Source organism: Nilaparvata lugens, chromosome 4, assembly GCF_014356525.2.
Source record: "Nilaparvata lugens isolate BPH chromosome 4, ASM1435652v1, whole genome shotgun sequence".
Classification (NCBI taxonomy): domain Eukaryota; kingdom Metazoa; phylum Arthropoda; class Insecta; order Hemiptera; family Delphacidae; genus Nilaparvata; species Nilaparvata lugens.
In genome coordinates, this window is record NC_052507.1 from 30,623,999 (window position 1) to 30,649,288 (window position 25,290).

General features: G+C 34.5%; 1 protein-coding gene across 1 annotated transcript in view; it reads right to left on the reverse strand.

Annotated features, from left to right (window-relative positions):
• LOC111051551 (nephrin) overlaps nucleotides 1-25,290 on the reverse strand; it is an 807,626-nt gene that overhangs the window by 108,844 nt on the left and 673,492 nt on the right. Inside the window, exon 4 of the mRNA XM_039427333.1 lies at nucleotides 24,552-24,662. Coding sequence (XP_039283267.1) covers nucleotides 24,552-24,662 — 111 coding nt within the window. The remainder of the gene's footprint in view (nucleotides 1-24,551; nucleotides 24,663-25,290) is intronic.

A 25,290-nucleotide genomic window follows, 5' to 3' on the forward strand; every position in this document is an offset into this window, starting at 1 on the left:
TGAATAAAATCAGCAGATAACTAGGCAAACTACAAGGATGCTAATCAGACTCCCCAAACCAAACAGCACTACCTTCCAGGGATGCTTTTTATTCCTTGGACCTAAATTCTTTAATATTCTCCCAGATGAGATCAGAAAGCTACAGAATCTTAAGAAATTTCGAAAACAAACGAAGAGTTGGCTATGGCTTCATTCACCATTAGAAGTAGAAGACTTATTCAAAGTAGTAAGCTGAGAAACACATGGTGCTAATATCTAATCCATTATTGAATATGAACTTCAGTGTAGTATTGCCTTTTTACTGTAGTTACTTCTGTATCCTTTAAAGTTTAACCTTTGCTTTGAGCTTTGATCTGCAAACATTGTTTTATTTATCACTGTTATGTCTCATCTTTTGTTTTTCATTTTTTTCCTCTCTTGTCATGAATTATGTTGATGCAAAAATTATACTGGTGATTCTTCCTCCCATTTTTTTCGCAGTTTGAACTACATTTCATAATATAAGTATATATAAAGAGAGGAAATGCTACAATCAATCAATAAGATTACTCTTGATGATGGTGATTGAATGTGTGTGTGTGTGTGTGTGTGGTGTGTGTGTGTGTGTGTGTGTGTGTGTGTGGTGTGTGTGTGTGTGTGTGTGTAGGCTTTTTTCTCCTCTCATATCCCGATTCCTCAACTCCTGTTCACGGACAAGTGCTTCATGAAGCACTTTGTGAGCAGTTATTGTTCACATTAATATTATATTATATATTATTACTTACAATCTAGTATTAAATTTTAGATGGATTATTGTTGTATTTGTCAAGCTAGACTCTATTTGGTTTCTGTATATGTATTTATGAGTGTGAATAAATTTGAATTTGAATTTGAAATTATTGGTGATGCAAGAAGTTGGAAATGATTAAAACCGTTAATAAAAATCATAGAGTTATGGAAAAGTGTTGTAGGGGGGGGGAAGAAAGCTTTTAACGAATACAGTTGAATATAGAGAGACAGGATGGGAATGGAAAAAGGCCGAGGTGGATTGAAAATGAATGGTTATGCACTCGGTATGCACATGGTAATGGTAACGAAGGAATAAAAAAGTAATGATAGAAGATGGAAATAAAAAGGTGATCAATGCTTCAAGGAGAGAATACCATCAATAAGAAGAAAATGAATGAGAGAAAAGAAGGGTTATGGAAAAGTGGAAGAAGGATCAATATACATTGATTCATTTGTAGATACAGTTACAGATCATATTGAGAAATATGATTGGGATAGAACAATAGGCTTGCTCCAAAACAAGTATGTAGCTCAATAGCTCTGGGTGTAGGTTGAGAAGAGTGGGGAGGTGCAGGAACTAGAATCGAAGAAGAGTTAGATTGTTGTGAGAGATGAGGATTAGAGAGAGAAAGAGAGAGAGGGAGAGAGTGAGAGATAGAGATATGACGAGAGAGAGAAAAGAAGAGAAGGAGCCAGTGAAGGAAGGGAAGAAGAGAAGGAGGAGGCAGATGATGTGGAGTAGAAGTGAAAGCAAGTGCCCTTACTTACAAGTTAGCGCTGGCAAAACCAGTGCCCTGAAAATATTAGTAGTTGGACGATTTCTTGTCACCAACTCTGTTCCCTGCTCCCTGCCCACTCAACCGATGCCATAATGATTGATGAGGTGATAAGGTCCGACATGTGTCATAATACAGCTCTCATTATACATGATTATTGATCGTTGCTGTTCAAGCTTTCATCTGAATTTTTTATCTTGACATGAAACCTTTCAGCAATCTAATGGCTGGGTATCAATCAAGATGAGTTATTAGATGGAAAGGTTCTTCCATTTAGCTTATGTTTCGATGTACAGTACTAGAGTGTAAGTCGATTGACTTTTCACCAACGTCTTGGACTTGAAAAGTGAGATTAAATACCTATAGCACAATGATGAGGAAATGAGAGAGAAAGAGAGTCAATAAGAGGAAGAAAAGAGAGAGAGAAGGAGATTGATAGACTTTATTCATCAATATTGATGCTGGGCTTGTCGCCTATCGCAACATACTTAAAATGATATTCATAATTTAACAAATTATTTTCAATGTTACATTACATTATTCTATTGCATTCTCATAATAATAGTGAGTGATATTGTATGATATTACATAATCATAAAATAAGAAAATCCGTAATTATATATTTGGAAAAATAAAATGAAAATGGTGCATAATATAAATCCATAGTAGGCTACAGATCAACATTATCATGATGAACGGATATCAATCTACGCTTCAATCCCGCCGGCCGCAAAACGAGCAAAAATTAATGTGGTGAAAAACATCTCTACACGTCCTCAAAAAACCTGATGTAAAGTCTGCTGCACAAAAATCACGTCATAATAAATTATTAATCGTTGATAGAGGGAAATAGATAGATGAATAGATAATTGCCTCTATTAAGAGTGCTATGTGCAAAGTAGAGGCAATCAGAGCCTCTTCTACTAAACCCAAGAGTGGGAGAGGGATAATTCAATTGTAGTGAATTGGATTGATGCCGACCCCCTAGGAGGGCGAAGTTAGGGCGCAGCTGGCTCTCTATTACATTCATTCCCCAAACGAGAGGAAGAGAGAGATTGATTGATTGATTACTTTGATTGAGTACTTTATTTATGTAGATAACAATATATACTGGCTTATACACTTATATACAATAGCTTACAATACAGTAAAATTATAAATGAATTTACATAATATAGACTAAGAAAATAATTATTGAACTGTATATGATATGAAAAAGCAATTTGTAATATAATAACTATGGATAATTTATTATATTGTTATGCATTGTGAAGTTGTGGATTGTAAATCCTTCACAGATAATGCGATGTTTCTGATATTTATAAGAGCAGTCTCTAAATTCCCTCTTTTGCGAATAAATTCACAAAAAATTAAGGCCGTCCGGCTCGCAAAATTACTGGGTTCAAACCTCAGCTCTAGCTCAGTGGTAGAAACATGAATTTTATAAATACAAATAATCACCATAAGGTTCAGTGACCGGTGATTGGTAATTCTTACCGCTGCTTCTATGAAGTTCTTGAAGAATACCAATACGGAAAATAAAAGAATATTTGATGACTGATTATCAGTAACCATGTACCACTAGAGAATAATAAGGACCAACTATAGTTGTTTCTAGTTGATTCTTAAAACGCTCGTCGTGAATACAAGTATTCACCAATATACCCTTCCAAAATTCCTTAGAACTTACAACGCCAGTTCTGGAAGCTCTCTGGATCCTTATATGATATAACTGGAACCTTATTAATATAATTTCTTAATATACTTGTTCTGGTATATGAGATGAATATCATCAAAGGATGATAAATATTGAGTGCTCTGAATAAGATTAATATCACTCGATTCAATAATTTTAAGTGCTGCCAAATACTTGTTGGTATTAGAACAGCTCAAACTGTATATCACGAGATGAACTAGGATAAAATAAATTTCTACGATTTGTATGCTGACAAAAAACACAAAATATATTCCCATAAAAAAGATATGCATAAAATATTCGATATATCTATAATTCACTTAAATAATCTATTTCTAAAATCTGAATAATTATCACAGGCTTTGCTAATACTCACAATAATGAGTTTCCAATTCATAAATATATTATATTTAATACTGGTACTTATACTTCCAATCAATATAAAATTCTACAAATAAAAACCTGCTCGGTCTATAAGTTTGATACAATATACTTTGTTCAATTAACAAAATTATAATTAATAAATTAATATTCAAACATGAGATCTCAGGGATTTATATGAATTCGGGCTGTGCATGGAAGTAAGCTCCCTACATATATTAAATAAATTCATAAATGTTCTTATGGACTATGTGATATTGTTCAACACGTGGTGACTTTTTATTTTAATTCAAATTAATTGGAATAGCGCTTTTTTATTAATTACCCCACTGAACGTAGAAAAAACGAGCTCGTTTGAATTATCACTCACTGAATTGAAGTTCTAGACGGTCTCGTGGATTGAATTAATTATTTCCAATAATTAATTAGGTAGGCTCCTTTTCGTCACTGCTGGGCTAACGCGTGATCCAGATTTTTATAAGTTTCTTTCGAATTAAAGCTATTTTTATGGGAATCTTTACAAATTACGAACTCCTTGACAGCACTGAGTTCACAGATAATTGACATTTAATACAAATACTTTACATATAAAAAAGGGTTTGGCTTAATAGTTTATTAAAATTTTTAAAAGGAAGAAGAAAAAACCCTAAACTCCATGTGCATCCTCTCAGGTCGGGATCTTAAGCCAGAAGAAGGAGGTTTTTAGAAAAATTTGTCTCTTCCACGAATAATTCTGTAAGCTACTCTCTGATTGGCCTTCAATTTAATAGACTCAATACAATTGGTTGCCTTGGGAATCAGGGCTTCCTCGGCTTTATAATAGAAAAAATTAAATAGAAAAGAATTTTTATACAAATGTATGGAGTGTTTATCTTAAATTGATTTCATAAATAAATCCTAACATGCGATGTTAATGCTTTTGGTGGTAACTATGCGGTTTGATCATTTGGCGGATAATTTTAGTGATTTTCTTAATTAGTTTATACATAAATAATAATAATATAATATTTTTATAATAACTCTACATGCAATTCACATTTATATGACACTTGATCTTCTCATTCGGGGTATCAGCTTGGATGATTTAATAGGCATTGACTACTCTGGTTTTCGTAGTGGACAGCTGGTTTCCATTGGCTTCGGTTCATCACTTGTCGCCATCTTGATGTCTCTTCCTGCTATACAACGGTAAGTTGGCTTTTAACATTAGAAGTTATTTATTCTCTTGCTTCATTAGTGACGATGATATTAAAGGGTGGTTTCTAAATTTTTTATTTCTTTATTTTCAGGTGTTGTTATTCGAAGTGGATACTCGTCTGCTAATTAAGTATATTGTTGGCGTTTGTCTGGTACGTATATCTTGTCAGGTAGGCCAATGACGTTTCATCAAAATATTATTGTTTATATCCTTATCGCTTAGTGTCTCGATAATACGGTTTGAGATTAGAAATATTGGGCTTTGATCCTGTGAATTGTTTGGCGGCTCTGACGACCGATTCTCCATCAGCTCTCTTATCTTGGATAATTAGAATATTTGCTTTGTCTATCCTCAACTTTTCTGGGTTTCAAATTGGTTTTGAAAATTTTTGAATTGATTCTCTTAGCATATATCACGCCCTCATTCGTCAGTACTTTAATAATATTTTCTTTAATTGCTATCACAGCCATAATAATAATAATATTCACGAAATAAATCAATGTATTTATTGTATTTCTTCCAACATAACCTTTCCATAAACAACAATCGTATAATTCCATTTTCGATAAACAAGGTACTATTCCTTTTGATTTTAGTTCACACGTTTTACCATCCATTATTATATTTGCAACATAATTTTTACCTGACATCATAGTCGTACTAATAATCATAACAAAATGAATCAGCATAATTGTTAAGCTTGTAACATAACCTCTTGGTGAACAATACACAGATGTTCTTTCCTTCAATGAACAATTCATTCCTTCTTTAAAATTTTAATGCACATATTCCATCTTCCAATAGCTTCCTATAATAATTTCTTCCTTTATCATTTTCTAAACCCGTATCCGTTATTACTTTTTTCCTTGTTTTTGAGCATGTTCTTTTTCTTTATTCCGTAATTGCAATCACGACGGTAAGCTGCTTGCTTGAACCGCGTGTGCTTCGGGTGCATGTTGGTCCAATTATTCATCTCATCCTGGTGCCGGTATTCCTCTCTGTATGTTGCCTTCTTTTCCTGGTTGCTTTGTTTCTTGACGTCCTTTTTGCAGTGCTTGAATTTGGCATGCGGACGGTAACCTCTCTTCCGGGGCCTTCTTTGTTGTTTTCTCCGGTGGGCCTTCCGGTGTTGGACTCTAGGGTTCACTCCGACGTCGTCCTGCTGATCACACTTTCGGCTTGCCTTGGTAGCGGTTGGCTCCTTGAACCTAGTGTGCCGCGGGTGAATCCAACGATGCTTGAGTGGTGGCTGTTCAAACCGGGTAGGTTGTGGGGTTATTGCATGCTGGGGTTCAGGTTCGGTGCATGACTGTGGTTCATTATTTTTAGGCTTGGTTATTGGCAATTCTTTAATCATTTCTGTGTCGATGCTGCAAAGTATTTTTGGTGGTGGGCTGGTTACTGGTGGTAGTTCTTCGGGAGGGAATAGCAGACTTAATATGGGTTGCTTTTTACAAACTGAATTTGATATATGTTTGACTTCTTTATTTGGTGGCGGGTTGTTGCAGTGGTGGATTTGTTCTGATTTTTGATTAACTGTAGGTTGTTGTTGGTTTGTCCTCATTGTGCATGCCACTGTATAAGATGTGTTTACTCTATTATTATTTTGTTTATTTTCGTCCTGTTTTGTGAAGGTTATTTTCTGTTTATTATTTCTATTCAAGCAAACTCTGTTATCATAATATGCTCCTCTATCTTGCTGTTTACTATTGTAATATTGAGATCTATTTCTAGAACTATTTTCAAACGATTGACCTCTGCTAGTATTTTCAGGGTGTTTTGGATATCGAGTGTTTACTCCGGCATTTGACATTTGATTCTCACCATTATAATTTTTTCTGAAACTATTGCTATTATGTTGAAGAGAATGGTTGGAGTCTCCTGTGCGATCGTTTACCTGACTGGATTCAGAAGTAACGGATTGGATACAGTGTAAATGTTCCATTAATTCTTTACAACTTGCAATCGAGGATACTGCTAGTGTCATGCGAACATTGAAAGGAAGCTTTTTTGATAATATATTTGCTAGTGATGCATCCGCCAAAGATTCGTCTAGTTGCGAATTTTTGCACATCATCTTAGCCACAAATTCAGTATATGACTGTCTGCCTCTATTATCATATGTGCATGATATAATCTCTGATAGTGCGTCCATCTGCTTACGTTTGCTCCAATACTGCTGCAGGAATTGGGAGATGAAGTCCTCCAGGCTATTGATATCTCGCATCCGGCTCTGGAAAAACATCAGCGGCTCGCCGAGTAATAGACTAGACAGTTGGAAGCGCCATACTAACCAAGAGGTGGGTGTCAGTTCTTGAACGGCTCTTATTTGGTCCACAAATGGTTTGGGTTGCATGTGACGGTAAGAATTATCAAATTTTCCAAGATTTTGGAAAGGTTGAGTGCTATTTACTGGTTCAATTGGTATATAATGTATTCTGCTGGCTGGAATATTTTCCATGGATGTCGCTAGTCTGGAGACTCTTTCTTCACTTGCGGTCCATTTATCATCTATAGTTTTTATGTTCTCATTCACTTCATCATATAATTTGGTTATCTTTAGTTGTTGTCCGACTACGGCATTCTCTAATACATCGCATCTCTCACTTGATTTCGCCCCCTCCTCTATTATGTCTGCTGTACATAGTTGCATGTTACTTTGCTCTTTTGTTATTATTTCCACTCTATCAGCATGTCCACCCGTCTTCAATTCTATCTCGCGCTTATTTTCTAATACCTTTTCCGTTGTAGCTTCTATGATAGTGGTACCTCTTTCTTCACCTAATACGTCTACCCGTTTCTCAATTTCTTTAGGCACTTCATCCATAGCTCCGACATCCTGTCTGACTGTTTTGATCTCTTCCTTGAATTCAGAAATTTTTTCATCAAATTTCTCTTCCCTCTTTTCAACACCTTCGTGGTCAGTTTTGATATCTTTTTGGATGATTTTGATATTTTCTTCCATTTTATCCTGGATGGCTTTAGCGCTTTCATTGATGTCTTCTTGTATTTTTTCAGTCATTTCTTCTAAGGCTTGGTCGAGTATGAGTTTGAATTCGTTTATGAAATCTTTCGTCATGAAATTGGTAGTATAACCGACTGAAGAATCTAATGTGGTATTGCGTTTTTCTAGGTTGATGGCGGCGGACGATGGTTGACTGGCGATATCGGATGGCGATTGGGTGGCGGCACTCTCCATTCCCTCGGCGGCGCTTGGAGCGATCTGCGAAGACGCCGGTACCGGGTTGGACGCCCTCACTCCCTCATCCGGACTCTCATCGGAATTAATCGCATCAACGACGTTATCGATCTTCGTAGAAGACAATTGGGCCAGGTTTTGCGGGTCGAAATAGATGGAGCATATGCTGCCTCCCTCTCTCTCTCGTGGGGTCTCCGCTGCATGGTCCTGGGGTTGTTGATTGGCCGGTGTCGTAGCTGCATAGTTTTGGAGGTGGTCACTGAAGTAGGAAATTTGCGAGTTAGCTGGCGACTGGTTCATGGTGACATTATTATGGAATACTTTGAGTAAATAGCCAAGTGTGTTGCCAAGTCTCAGGAATATTAAAATGGATTCAGTGATAGTGCCTATTCTGGATAAAATTGTGTGGTGTTAAAGTTTCAAGTGTCATGTACATATATTACGAAAAGACCTTTGAGTGCTACAGGTACGCTTATCAACATAGACAGATTACGCTAATATAGTTCTTAAAATTTTAGGTGGGGTTTTATCTTCCTTACTGGTAGCTATGTGATTATATTTCAAATAATCTATACCCCTGGTCAGCATACAATATCTAGATTCAAAAAATCAGAATCAAAATTTTACTATAGACTTTTATGGAAATTTCCATCCAATCTTTTCTCTATTATGAGAATTATGTTATCAAACTCGTGTGATACAGTTTGTCTGTATTTATGCAGCTTGAAAAATTTTAATTTGAAGAGCAACTCAATTATTTTAGCCAGAACTTACAATAGATTATCAGATATATCTTGTTGAATCAACTTCAGATTATACTTCTTGCAGTTTTCAGTTATCAATAATTTTATGAATCATTGATAGTGAGATTGAGTAGGTAAGCTTTTCATCACGCTCCACTGGTTGGGTGCCATATTATGTGAAGTTGTGGATTGTAAATCCTTCACTGATAATGCGATGTTTCTGATATTTATAAGAGCAGTCTCTAAATTCCCTCTTTTGCGAATAAATTCACAAAAAATTAAGGCCGTCCGGCTCGCAAAATTACTGGGTTCAAACCTCAGCTCTAGCTCAGTGGTAGAAACATGAATTTTATAAATACAAATAATCACCATAAGGTTCAGTGACCGGTGATTGGTAATTCTTACCGCTGCTTCTATGAAGTTCTTGAAGAATACCAATACGGAAAATAAAAGAATATTTGATGACTGATTATCAGTAACCATGTACCACTAGAGAATAATAAGGACCAACTATAGTTGTTTCTAGTTGATTCTTAAAACGCTCGTCGTGAATACAAGTATTCACCAATATACCCTTCCAAAATTCCTTAGAACTTACAACGCCAGTTCTGGAAGCTCTCTGGATCCTTATATGATATAACTGGAACCTTATTAATATAATTTCTTAATATACTTGTTCTGGTATATGAGATGAATATCATCAAAGGATGATAAATATTGAGTGCTCTGAATAAGATTAATATCACTCGATTCAATAATTTTAAGTGCTGCCAAATACTTGTTGGTATTAGAACAGCTCAAACTGTATATCACGAGATGAACTAGGATAAAATAAATTTCTACGATTTGTATGCTGACAAAAAACACAAAATATATTCCCATAAAAAAGATATGCATAAAATATTCGATATATCTATAATTCACTTAAATAATCTATTTCTAAAATCTGAATAATTATCACAGGCTTTGCTAATACTCACAATAATGAGTTTCCAATTCATAAATATATTATATTTAATACTGGTACTTATACTTCCAATCAATATAAAATTCTACAAATAAAACCTGCTCGGTCTATAAGTTTGATACGATATACTTTGTTCAATTAACAAAATTATAATTAATAAATTAATATTCAAACATGAGATCTCAGGGATTTATATGAATTCGGGCTGTGCATGGAAGTAAGCTCCCTACATATATTAAATAAATTCATAAATGTTCTTATGGACTATGTGATATTGTTCAACACGTGGTGACTTTTTATTTTAATTCAAATTAATTGGAATAGCGCTTTTTTATTAATTACCCCACTGAACGTAGAAAAAACGAGCTCGTTTGAATTATCACTCACTGAATTGAAGTTCTAGACGGTCTCGTGGATTGAATTAATTATTTCCAATAATTAATTAGGTAGGCTCCTTTTCGTCACTGCTGGGCTAACGCGTGATCCAGATTTTTATAAGTTTCTTTCGAATTAAAGCTATTTTTATGGGAATCTTTACAAATTACGAACTCCTTGACAGCACTGAGTTCACAGATAATTGACATTTAATACAAATACTTTACATATAAAAAAGGGTTTGGCTTAATAGTTTATTAAAATTTTTAAAAGGAAGAAGAAAAAACCCTAAACTCCATGTGCATCCTCTCAGGTCGGGATCTTAAGCCAGAAGAAGGAGGTTTTTAGAAAAATTTGTCTCTTCCACGAATAATTCTGTAAGCTACTCTCTGATTGGCCTTCAATTTAATAGACTCAATACAATTGGTTGCCTTGGGAATCAGGGCTTCCTCGGCTTTATAATAGAAAAAATTAAATAGAAAAGAATTTTTATACAAATGTATGGAGTGTTTATCTTAAATTGATTTCATAAATAAATCCTAACATGCGATGTTAATACATTTAGTTTTTATATGAGTTTTGTATACTCTTGATTTATCATGCTTTTTTAGATTATAATAAATATTTATACAAAAATAATGGGTGTCTGTATTTCTACACATCGACTTCCTTTAGTATGCATAATATATCCTTTATGAGTAAATTTTATATAATTCAACCTGTCATATGGGTTGATCGAATAATCAGCTGATTCGCTCAGTATTGATTCTAATAATTATCGATTTATCCAAGATCGACTAATTCTTTTCAAAATGTAAACAAGTAACTCTAACCTCAATGTTCATGCATTTTATTTTTTATAATCCGCCAATAATAAGTAAGCCGCTTTATAATTTTTTGATCTTACCAATGGGTTCTCATAATTATTAAATCACAATTATACATGTTTTCTTATCATTGTTGATAATGCTATTACTCCTAATCGCTAATAATACTTGATTTGAGTTGATTTATCCTTTGACTAGGTCTAACCTTCTTTCCAATTTTATAGTTCTATTATATTTCATTGGTTCATTTTAAAATATTTGGTGGTATTAATTTACCACGTGACAGCATCTACATAAATTGGCGGAGCTTTGGACATATCAAAAATAATGATAATATAATTATATAGGTACCGTAGCTAAGATCATGTCATTAATTAATAAAATGGAGTAGGCTGAAAGTGGATCAGGGTAATCAAATTTCAGTAATATACGGCAATATGCATTAAAATAACATTATATATATATATATTCATATATATATATATATATATATATATAATATATATATATATATATATTAAAACAGGAGACACAAGACATAAATAGATTGAAAACACTTAAAAACTTACATTAGACATGGGGGAAATTTTCGGAGACTGAGTCTGTGTTTTCATAAATATATATATATACAATTTATTATATAACAGGATTATAGGTTTATATTGATGGGATGGGTGAGGGATGGTTGTCATGTGATCATGTGATCGTTCTAGGGCCGGACAGTTTCAGTCATTTGTTCCAAAAGATGTCTTTTTTTTAAGTCAGGATGAAGCTCGCTCGGCTCTCGATGGACCTGATAAAAACAGGAAGTGCATTCCATGCACGACTGGCACTGACTAAAAAGGTTTTTGTGAAAATAGTGGTTCGATGGTTGGGTATCCTTAAAGTACTTTCTCCGGTTCTAGTATGTGAAGCATCTATCCTCCTACCTTCAGAAACAAATTTGAAATCATCTTTGAAATATTTTGGATTTCCGTATTTCAAGATATCTCTTACAAGCTTCACTATTCGAAAACGTCTTTGATCGGGAAGCTTCAATGTTGAACTAGCAATGTGGGCAGGGTTGATATGTTCATGACGTTGAAGAGAGTAGACGAAACGTAGACAATAATTTTGGCAATGCTGTAGTTTATCATTCAGAGTGACTTGCATATAGTTAAGAACATAATTACAATACATTAAATGTGGGAAGATAACCAAGAAGAGAAATGTGGGAAGAGATTGAACCAATAACAATTTAATGTTTCTAGGGAGGATGTCGAGCATTTTCTTCAATGAATGCATCGCTGAAAATACCTTTTTACATTTTTTGTTCACTTGTTATGACCAGTCAAGAGTATTATTCATAATAATTCCTAAATTTTTCACTGAGCTATAGTAAGGAATGTCATTAGCATCTACACTAACTTTGTGAATCGATTCAAGGTCAATATTGTTTGTTTATAAGACGAGAATATCCAATTATAATAGGTTGTGTTTTGATGGGATTAAGCTTAAGGCCATTTTTCTTTGTCCATTCAAATATCGAATTGATATCTTGATTCATAATTCCAACTGTTTCATCTTTTTTTGCTATGGGACAGCTCAAATAAATTTGAAGGTCATCTGCATAAGTATTCAAGCTGGAGAACTTGATAATGGAAGAAAGGTCATTAGCATACAAAGTGAAGAGAGAGAAAGAGAGAGAGAGAGAGAGAGAGAGATAGAGAGAGATTGAGAGTGAGACTGAGAAAGAGAGAGAGAGACTTGGAGAAAAAAGTAAAGTAAGAGTAATTGATTTTATTGATCAACTCTTAGAAATTGTAATGATGAATGGAGGCTGTTGGGTAGTGGAGAAGTCGTTATGAAGGAAAAAGCAACTCCATGTGGATAATAATTTTCTTTTTATTATAACTGTCGATAAAATCTGCTTCAAGATATTACAAGGGATTTAATTCTTAGAATTCGTACTTTATTTACTGCAATGAATGATACTTGACTACCTCCGCTATCTCTTGACTAACTTATTGTTTTCCAGTTGAGACGTTGATCAAATATTGTTGGAATGATAGGGGATGAAATAATTTCCTTGTAAATGAGCCTTGCTGGTCATCCTATTTCAATGAGTTCTGTCATAGAGGAAAGATAGCGTAAGTATATCATTTGTATCAGTTGTATCTGGTTCTGTACAGTCAATAGTCGTGCTATGAATGACCGTCAAAACGGAAAAACTGATTCAGTTACAAAAAAATATTTGCAAATAACATTTTGTTGAATGAAAGTATTCGCCTCACTGGAGCAACTGCAGAAAAGTGTACACCGAAAATGTTGCAATGGAGAATATTTGAGAGGGCTCATCAACTCTGAATAGTCTTACCACAAAGTCGTTGAGCTTGTGGCAAGCATGCCAACAAGAAGGAAAGTCTGTTCTCGAACGATTTCGTAAAAAAACGAACGGCAAACATATGCTCTTGACAGCTTCATTTCGGACCTACTTCTGTTTTCAGTTGCTTGTTTTCCTTACTCAACTATACAATAAGCCTGAAAAAAATTGGGATTCGAGTTGAAAGCGGTGAAAGTCTCATGCATGGTATATTCTCGTACATTCCCTCTAGATAACAACTGCAGAAGCTATATTGAAATCGTTAGTATAAAAATGAAATTGTAACGGAATCCTGTCACATGCATAATATTTTTGAGATGTCAGTGGTGGAATTATGGTAGAATGGTGAATATGGTCATATGCATGGTTCATAAAAATAATGAAAGCCGCTTAATATTACACTCACAAGGATATTTTGACTGGAGGTTCATTGAGGATTCTTTTCGGATTGAAAAAACTACTTTTCTTAAGGTGCGTACAGATTCACGCGCCGCAAACATGAGCAATTCACTTTTAATCAGATGATGCCAAGCTTTTTATATCTGTATCTTACCGTTTCTGTAAAAATACAGATATAGTCAGCTGATTAAAAGTGAATTGTTCATGTTCGCGGCGCGTATATCTGTACGCAGTACGCACCTTAATGCTTCAAAATTCTGGTTTGTCATCTATATACCTGTATATAAAAGTGAATGGCACTCACTGACTGTCTCACTCACTCACTCGCAGAACTAAAATTCTACCGGACCAAAAACGTTCAAATTTGGTAAGTATGTTCAGTTGGACCTTTAGAGACGCACTAAGAACGGATTTGGAAAAATTTTCAAGGATACGCCCAAAATCTGCGATTTCCCAGCGTTCTTTAGCGTTTTCTCAGCTTTATCGAGAACCAATGAACAGAAAATGTTCAAATTTAGTACAGAAGAACAGCTAGGGTGTAATAATGTTGTGTTAGAAGGAATTTACAATAACGTTTTTCCAGCGTTTTTTTGCTTTTTCTCAGATTCATCGAAAACAAATGAACAGAAATTGTTCAAATTTACTACAGAAGCTCAGCTAGGGTGTAATAATGTGTTAGAAGGAATTTGAAATAACGTGAAAGATACGCCATAAAATCTGCGTTTTTCTAGCTTTTTTCTGCGTTTTCGCACCTTTTTCTATAATTGATGGAAATATATTCAAAAATTCAGTACACAGGTTTAGCTGAGGTGGGAAAATTTTAAAGGCTAGACTGGAGTACAATAATTCTCATAATATCCTAAAGAAGTTCTCCACCCTGCACTAAATAATTGAAATTAATCGGTGATTGAATCGATACTTTGACTTTCTGATGGAATGAAGCATGCTCAAATGAAAAATGCAGGCGAGCTCGCTGATCTTATTTTTGGACGATCCAGTCGGGGGTCCAGGGGGAGCCCCCTGGCTAGACGGATATGGAGAGCGAAGCGAGCCTGACGGCTAATCTTGAATATAACTCAACTTTTTAGATGTGAAGCGGGTCATAATGATGAATGATTTCGATGCAAAATTACAAATGGTGAAAACCGCAAATCGAAATCTCAAAGCGTTTCATAGTTATAGGCAGACTAAATCATTCAAAAATGAAATAAATTAGTACATAGAAAATCTAAAAAATCCAAACAGTCAATCACTCTTTTAAGTGTCAGCTAACGCTGAAAGTAAAATTAACTCACATATTAAACTCTTTGAACAGAGACGTTTGATATGCCTTATTGTGACTCATTCATTCAATTTTGTTTAATATTCATTATTATCATTATATACTCGTGAATATCTTCGAAACGGTTTGCGATTTTTATCTGCGGTTTTCGCCATTCATTTTCTCTTGAAACTAAGCATCATTAATGAGCACCTTCCTAAAAAATTGAGTTAATATCAAAATGGCGGATCCAAAATAATGAATGAAAATTTTGAAGTGAGAGAAAAGTAGGTTTTATAAATCGTATAGGATCCTGAATGAAACCTACTGTCAAAATATCCTTCTGAGAGAAATATTAAGCTGTTGAATTATTATTATTTTTATTTATTCTAATTGTCATAGAGAGATCAATACTAGAAAGCATCCAAATAACAAACCAAAGTTTAGTTTTGAGTCGGGCTCAGGACATAATAATCCCATGGAGATCTCTCGTATAATATTATCACTATGCCTTATTATGTTCGAATTATTTACACCCGCCTATTTGTATCAATTTTGTGTTGACTAATTTGAAAATAGTAGTTTATACAACAGATTTTCAATAGGGGTCTCAAAAGGTGCGTACAGACTTTCGCTCTGCTCCGCAACCGAACGTCACTCCAGCAGAGCGATTGATGATCGACCGGGGAGCAACAGTGGTTCTACCGGGGAACGCGAGAAGATCTAACATCTTCAGTAACGTTCATGATGGGTGCGTGGGAGGAGCGACTGTGGTTCGATGGAGGAACGAGGGCGGTACGAGGGCGGTATGAAGGCGGAGCGTGCTCAGTGCAGGTTGGAAGCTCGTATATGTGTACGCAGCTTAAAGCATGACTTAGATGTCTAAAACGAACATCTCACTAGTGCTTTAAATACCATATAAAACTATTGTTTACACTATTATAAACTGTATACACGACCACTTGAACAAAGTATAGTTGACTGAACGAAGTGAGGTCTAAAGCTGTGTACACATATTCGCACTTCCAACCTGCACCGAGCACGCACCTCCCCCGTACCGCCCTCGTACCGCCCTCGTACCACCATCGAACCACAGTCGCTCTGCCCATTGGTCATATGCATGGTTCATAAAAATAATGAAAGCCGCTTAATATTACACTCACAAGGATATTTTGACTGGAGGTTCATTGAGGATTCTTTTCGGATTGAAAAAACTACTTTTCTTAAGGTGCGTACAGATTCACGCGCCGCAAACATGAGCAATTCACTTTTAATCAGATGATGCCAAGCTTTTTATATCTGTATCTTACCGTTTCTGTAAAAATACAGATATAGTCAGCTGATTAAAAGTGAATTGTTCATGTTCGCGGCGCGTATATCTGTACGCAGTACGCACCTTAATGCTTCAAAATTCTGGTTTGTCATCTATATACCTGTATATAAAAGTGAATGGCACTCACTGACTGTCTCACTCACTCACTCGCAGAACTAAAATTCTACCGGACCAAAAACGTTCAAATTTGGTAAGTATGTTCAGTTGGACCTTTAGAGACGCACTAAGAACGGATTTGGAAAAATTTTCAAGGATACGCCCAAAATCTGCGATTTCCCAGCGTTCTTTAGCGTTTTCTCAGCTTTATCGAGAACCAATGAACAGAAAATGTTCAAATTTAGTACAGAAGAACAGCTAGGGTGTAATAATGTTGTGTTAGAAGGAATTTACAATAACGTTTTTCCAGCGTTTTTTTGCTTTTTCTCAGATTCATCGAAAACAAATGAACAGAAATTGTTCAAATTTACTACAGAAGCTCAGCTAGGGTGTAATAATGTGTTAGAAGGAATTTGAAATAACGTGAAAGATACGCCATAAAATCTGCGTTTTTCTAGCTTTTTTCTGCGTTTTCGCACCTTTTTCTATAATTGATGGAAATATTTTCAAAAATTCAGTACACAGGTTTAGCTGAGGTGGGAAAATTTTAAAGGCTAGACTGGAGTACAATAATTCTCATAATATCCTAAAGAAGTTCTCCACCCTGCACTAAATAATTGAAATTAATCGGTGATTGAATCGATACTTTGACTTTCTGATGGAATGAAGCATGCTCAAATGAAAAATGCAGGCGAGCTCGCTGATCTTATTTTTGGACGATCCAGTCGGGGGTCCAGGGGGAGCCCCCTGGCTAGACGGATATGGAGAGCGAAGCGAGCCTGACGGCTAATCTTGAATATAACTCAACTTTTTAGATGTGAAGCGGGTCATAATGATGAATGATTTCGATGCAAAATTACAAATGGTGAAAACCGCAAATCGAAATCTCAAAGCGTTTCATAGTTATACGCAGACTAAATCATTCAAAAATGAAATAAATTAGTACATAGAAAATCTAAAAAATCCAAACAGTCAATCACTCTTCTAAGTGTCAGCTAACGCTGAAAGTAAAATTAACTCACATATTAAACTCTTTGAACAGAGACGTTTGATATGCCTTATTGTGACTCATTCATTCAATTTTGTTTAATATTCATTATTATCATTATATACTCGTGAATATCTTCGAAACGGTTTGCGATTTTTATCTGCGGTTTTCGCCATTCATTTTCTCTTGAAACTAAGCATCATTAATGAGCACCTTCCTAAAAAATTGAGTTAATATCAAAATGGCGGATCCAAAATAATGAATGAAAATTTTGAAGTGAGAGAAAAGTAGGTTTTATAAATCGTATAGGATCCTGAATGAAACCTACTGTCAAAATATCCTTCTGAGAGAAATATTAAGCTGTTGAATTATTATTATTTTTATTTATTCTAATTGTCATAGAGAGATCAATACTAGAAAGCATCCAAATAACAAACCAAAGTTTAGTTTTGAGTCGGGCTCAGGACATAATAATCCCATGGAGATCTCTCGTATAATATTATCACTATGCCTTATTATGTTCGAATTATTTACACCCGCCTATTTGTATCAATTTTTGTGTTGACTAATTTGAAAATAGTAGTTTATACAACAGATTTTCAATAGGGGTCTCAAAAGGTGCGTACAGACTTTCGCTCTGCTCCGCAACCGAACGTCACTCCAGCAGAGCGATTGATGATCGACCGGGGAGCAACAGTGGTTCGATCGGGGAACGCGAGAAGATCTAACATCTTCAGTAACGTTCATGATGGGTGCGTGGGAGGAGCGACTGTGGTTCGATGGAGGAACGAGGGCGGTACGAGGGCGGTATGAAGGCGGAGCGTGCTCAGTGCAGGTTGGAAGCTCGTATATGTGTACGCAGCTTAAAGCATGACTTAGATGTCTAAAACGAACATCTCACTAGTGCTTTAAATACCATATAAAACTATTGTTTACACTATTATAAACTGTATACACGACCACTTGAACAAAGTATAGTTGACTGAACGAAGTGAGGTCTAAAGCTGTGTACACATATTCGCACTTCCAACCTGCACCGAGCACGCACCTCCCCCGTACCGCCCTCGTACCGCCCTCGTACCACCATCGAACCACAGTCGCTCTGCCCACGCACCCATCATGAACGTTAGGGAAGATGTTAGATCTTCTCGCATTCCCCGGTCGAACCACTGTTGCTCCCCGGTCGATCATCAATCGCTCTGCTGAAGTGACATTCGGCTGCGGAGCAGAGCGAAAGTCTGTACGCACCTTAAGATTCAAGTCGACGGTTTGGCATTTGTCCTAATGTTTAAATGTTTATAATGTTTATAAGTTTATATGTTTATATGTTTATATGTTTATATGTTATATGTTTATATGTTTATATGTTTATATGTTTATATGTTTATATGTTTATATGTTTATATGTTTATATGTTTATATGTTTATATGTTTATATGGTTATATGTTTATATGTTTATATGTTTATATGTTCATATGTTTATATGTTTATATGTTTATATGTTTATATGTTTATATGTTTATATGTTCATATGTTGTGAAGCTCTTCTTGGGGAACTACTATCGCCGCCAAGGTTAAGTCGACACACATATAACAAATCTTGTACTGAGTCCCCAGTATTGAGGTTAGGAATTTGAAAATGCGTGCGTGGACGCTAAGTGAACACCAGATTGACTGATTCACTACAAGATTCGATACAATCGTCTGAATCGCGGGAGGCATAAACACTCGCTCACCCTTGATTCTTCTTATGACTGATTGTATAATGATAAAAAATTCAGATGTAGTGTAGCGGTCGCTAAACACTGAGTACCGAGATCTTAAAACTATTACCTGTGATGAAAAAGCATATAAAATCATACAGGTCGAGCAAAAACCCTGAAGTAGATAATCTATGGGACTGCATCTCTAATAAGTTCCGAAGGATTAAGATAGGGAACTGAGGACCAGAGATCGTTCGGAATATACTTAGAGAACAGAGTCTTGTCGGGCTTTATGCTCTATTGTAGGAAATTGTATTATTTCCAGCTGCATCTGCCATACATTCGAAAAATTTCCTCCTAAGCCGAGGTTGGTCACAGATAAAAGCTGATATATGAGCAGGTAAGGACAGAGAATAGGTAATCTCGATCTGACCCCACACACTACATCCACTCAGATCTGTTCCAATATCCAGGTTGAATCAATTATTTCAACGATCGTACTTGATCGGTTCTCGATAATATAGAACGTGTCAGACACAATAATTGACAGGCTTAAGAAATAATCGAACTCAGAAGACGAATTGACAAAGTGGAAATATAATATAATAAAATATATAATTTGACAGTGCAGATTTGAAGCTTGGATTACAGATTGAAAATAGTTTAACATCGACAAAATAACTAGAAATTTGCTTGTGCTGGCGTGATACCATGCATGATCCAACAGACTTTATAATTGACAAATTTAACAGTTTTTTAAAAATAATGAGAACAAATTATAAAAGATTTTTAAAATTACTCAAGGTCGTGGTTCTGGCAGCGGAGGATAGTTAATCAACTACAAGTTCTTATAAATTCTATACCAGATAAAATCTAGGATCTTAATGATTATAAGTGCTTGTTGGCGTGGCCATTACTTTAACGAAGAAAATTTTATATTTTTCTGCACTATGTTTTCTTCGAAGCAAAGATTGGGGCCCCAAACATAAAAACTCGCGTGAATCCTCTTGGTGCTCATGGTTCCTTTAGATCAAATTTTGTATGATCGGTGGCTGGTCCAGGTTTCAGTCTTAGCACGTGTGGAATTTAAATTAAATATTTCCTTCACCAATTAAATTGGGGAATAATTGAATTTGAATTTCTAGAACAATCAATTGATGAATAATTTTATGAAATAATAGATAAATTAGCCTAAGATATTGGCTCACAGATAAAAAATACAACTTTTAACAAGGTAACTTTTTAACAAGGTCTTCACGGTGAGGATTTTAAAAGGGAAGTGTGCTGCCTTCTTCTAAAGGTGCATACAGACTTTCGCTCTGCTCTGCAACCGAATGTCACTCCAGCAGAGCGATTGATGATCGACTGGCGGGCAAGAGTGGTTCGACCGGGGAACGCGAGAAGATCTAACATCTTCTGTAACATTCATGATGGGTGCGTGGGCGGAGCGACTGTGGTTCGATGGTGGTACGAGGGCGGTACGAGGGCGGTACGAGGGACGAGCATGCTTGGTGCGGGTTGGAAGCGCGAATATGTGTACGCAGCTTTAGCCTTTGGCTAGAACCTTTTTCTTGGAATCTCTGTGTAATTAATTTGCATGAAAATTCGCCATTGGTAGAATGATTATGACGTAGGCATGAAGTCAGTGGCAAGCAGTAAAATATAATTCCTTTGATCATAATAACTTAATTTGTATAATTTTGTAAGTTGCTTAATTCTCTATATACAGTTCCCCTATACAGTGTGCATGCACTAGCATATATGATAAGGCAAGTTTGCTGGCTGATAACAGATTAATATATGATGCTTCCAAACGATCATCCCTTTTGGTGCCATTTCTATGACATATGATTGGCTTAGGCTTGCCAAAGAGTTTCATTCACCATGTGACTCAGTTGAAACAATAATTTATAATTCAATATTTCTATAAAATTCTTATTATATTCAAAACTGTTACAATTAATTTTGCTGCTCTTATCAATGATACAATATTCATGCTATGACCTTGTTCGTTACTACAACATTCAACATTATAATGTAATTTCGTGAGTAATAAATAATTTTAACGATAATACATTTTATTTATTTCTTTTTAATATTGGAATTCCTTATCCTTCTTCAATGGTTCTTAATTTTGGAAATATTATAGCTTGCATTGGAACCTGGCATGACATTAATAATATTGAGTCAGTCAGCTGTGTCTGAGCTGTTACAAAATATCTGATCAATTTGTGACGTGGTGTTGTAGCATCATAAAATACTTTTGAAATAAACTACTGAGCTTTAGTAGAATTGTAAAATGGAAAGAATAGATAGCCTAGTCAAGGTACCACTCAAGTAAAATCAAATGTTATTTATGATAAAGAGTAATCATATTATCTAAAGCGATAAGAGAACCATGCAAAATTGTAATTGAACAATAATGAGCATTCTTTGCCAGTAAATAAAATTATGAAGCGGCTTGTTTATTATTGGCAGATTATAAAAAATAAAAGATTGCAAGTACATTTTGAGGTTGGAATTCTTTGTTTTGATTTAATACATCAATCGATCTAGGATCAATCGACAGTTTATTGAATCAATACCTAACAAATCAGCTGATTGCTCAATCAACTATTACGAATTGAATTATAGTTTTTACTCATAAAATATATATAATAGGGAAGGTTTATGTAAATAGATAAGGACAACTATTATTGTTACACGAGTATTTATTGAAATATAAAAAAGTATGAAAACCAAGAGTACACAAAGCTCACATAAAAAATTAAATGTATATCATATTATAGCATCGTATATCAAGATTTATTTATTGGAATACTCTCAGACTATTACTTAATTTATTTATTTAGAAACTTTTATCTATCTTTGTATAACAAACCCTGGATTGGGAGTTGAGATTGGGAAAACCCTGAATCTCAAGTAACCAATTACATCACGTCTTACTAAGATTAGAAAACCAATCAGAGGAAAGCTTATAAATCGTTAAAGGAAGAGATGAAATTTTTCTGAAAATCATTCTCTCTGGCTTGTGATCTCGACCTGTGAGGAGCACATGGAGAGTAGGGTTCTTTCTTCCTATTAATTTTTAAAAGCATCAAGTCAATCCCTTTTTTAAATGTCAAGTATATGTAATTACTGTTGATTATTTGTGAACTCAGTGTTGCTAAAGAGTTCTTAATTGTAATTTATTCCCATAAATATATTTTTAATACTGATAGAAATTTATAAGAAATCTGGACCATACATGAGCCTAGCGGAGACGAAAAGGACCTGCCTAATCAATTATTGAGGATAATTAATTATTCTACGAGAACTTCAAGAACATCATTATAGTGAGTGTGCAAAATTTGTCTTAAATGAGCTCATTTAAATAAGGCCTTTATCAGTGAATTGATCAAAGCACTATATAAATTTATTCAAGTTTAAGAAATTCGCAATGTATCAACTACTATCATATAAGTTATAAAAACTCTTTTATGAATTTATTGATATATGTAGGAAGCTTATTTCCATGCACAGCACGAACTCATAAACCCTGAGATATTAAATTGTTATTTTTATTAATAATTATTATTTGTTTATTGATCAAAGTATGTTCTAGTAAATCTATATACTGAACAGGTTTCAATTTGTCTAATTCTGAATTGACTTGAAGTCCACGTATCAGTATTAAATATACATATATATTTTTACAGCTCACAATATTGTGAATGCTAATAAACCTTGTGATAATTATTCAAATATTAGAAAATTTATTTATTTAAAGAGAATTATAGATATAAGAATATTTTATATGTATTATTTTATGGGAATATATTTCATGTTTTATGTCAGTATACAAGATCTTAGAAGTTTTTTTTATTTCCTAATTCATCTCGTGATATATAGTTTGAGCTGTCTTGGTACCAAGCAATATTCTTCTGCAGCATATCAAATCAGTGAATCAATTAATATTGATCTTATTCAGAGCATTTATTACCTGTCATCCTTTGATGATAGTAATACTATTCAGCCAGAAAAATCTTATGGATAATTATATTAATAGGTCTACAGTATATCATACTGTAGAATATCCAGAGAACTTCAAGAACTGGCGTTGTAAGTTTCAAGGAATTTCAAAAGGGTAAATTGGTGCATACCTGTATTCATGACAAGCGTTTTAAGAGTCGGCTAGAAAAACCATAGTTGATTCTCATTATTCTCGATTGAATAAATATATGGTTACTGATAATCAGTCACCAATTAACTTTTTGACTTCCTTATTGGTATTCTTCAAGAACTTCACGGAAGCAGCGGTAAGAATTATTGATCACCAGTCATTGAACCCTGTGGTAATTCATTATATTTGGAATATTCATGCATCTACTACTGAGCTAAAGCTGCGGTCTGAACCCAGCATATTTGCAAGCCGGACGGCCTTAACTTTTTGCAAATTTATTTGCAAAATAGGGATTTTAGCAACCGCTCCAGTATATATCAAATATACCGCACCACATAAGAATGGATGGCAAAAATTTACCTCTTTACAAATTGTAAACAAAAGTATAACCTCCAAAAAGTTCAATGAGCAATTCATAAATGGTTTGTACTTAATTGGAAAATAATTATAATTTTATTAAATAATTCTTTGGAAAAATGATTTATATTTTATAAGGGTAATTATAATTTTTATAGTTAATTCTCTCCTTTCATGAGATTTACTCAAAAAATTCATCACAATGTTTATATGTTTATATTTTTATATGTTGCGCATTTACGGCGAAACGCGGTAATAGATTTTCATGGAATTTGACAGGTATGTTCCTTTTTAAATTGCGCGTCGACGTATATACAAGGTTTTTGGAAATTTTGCATTTGAAGGATAATATAAAAGGAAAAAGGAGCCTCCCTCATACGCCATTATTGGAGTAAAAATCAGACTATAGAATTATCCATCACAAATCAGCTGACAAGTGATTACACAGATGTGTGGAGAAGCCAGTCTATTGCTGTATTTCCATAAGGTCTATAGTTTCAGTCAGGTACTTGTGGATGAGAATACTGCGTGAGGTCTACTGTTCACAGAACTACTAGTACAGTATCAAATTCCTGACTTGTTGGGTTAGAAATAAACTAACTTACCTATATAGAAATGAGCGTGAATAAAACGTACATAACGCGTTATGCCGACAGATGAATTAAAAATGTTGGTTACTATATTGCTTTCACGATTCATTTAATTGTTTTGAAAATTTATATTGCGTGAAGGAAGCTCTTATGGGGTTAATTGTAATGTTCCAATGTTCACATTATAACATGGTCTTAGATAAAAAAAATCAGATTGAGTTTTCCTCATCTCTAACAAAAATAAACTTTCAGATTTACTAAATAGAATCTTAGTAAACTGAAATTTCCATTTAATTACAAACCAAAGATCTTTTTTCACGATTTCTAAGATCGGTTGAGATTGGAAATATTGAATTGCTTGCTACTCACCACCTCTGACAATACATGTCAGCTTCAACTCAGTTCCCTCAATGTATGGACCAGCCTTCATTTGGATCTCCTTGTTCCTCTCATTGAGAATTGTCGGTTGTCCAGGTGGAACTGTAACACAGATTCAAAGGAGTATTGATGATACTTCAAGGATATACAGGTATTAAGAATTAAGATTGCTTATTGAATACACACATCTAAATGTGCTTAGTAGATTATTCATAAGATTGCTTATTGTTAATACACACATCTAAATGTGCTTAGTAGATTATTCATAAGATTGCTTATTGTGAATACACACATCTAAATGTGCTTAGTAGATTATTCATAAGATTGCTTATTGAATACACACATCTAAATGTGCTTAGTAGATTATTCATAAGATTGCTTATTGTGAATACACACATCTAAATGTGCTTAGTAGATTATTCATAAGATTGCTTATTGTGAATACACACATCTAAATGTGCTTAGTAGATTATTCATAAGATTGCTTATTGAATACACACATCTAAATGTGCTTAGTAGATTATTCATAAGATTGCTTATTGTGAATACACACATCTAAATGTGCTTAGTAGATTATTCATAAGATTGCTTATTGTGAATACACACATCTTAATGTGCTTAGTAGATTATTCATAAGATTGCTTGTTGTCAATACACACATCCAAATGGTATGCTTGATAGATTATTCATTATTCCAACGAATGGGTTTGAAAATATTCATCAATCAGTT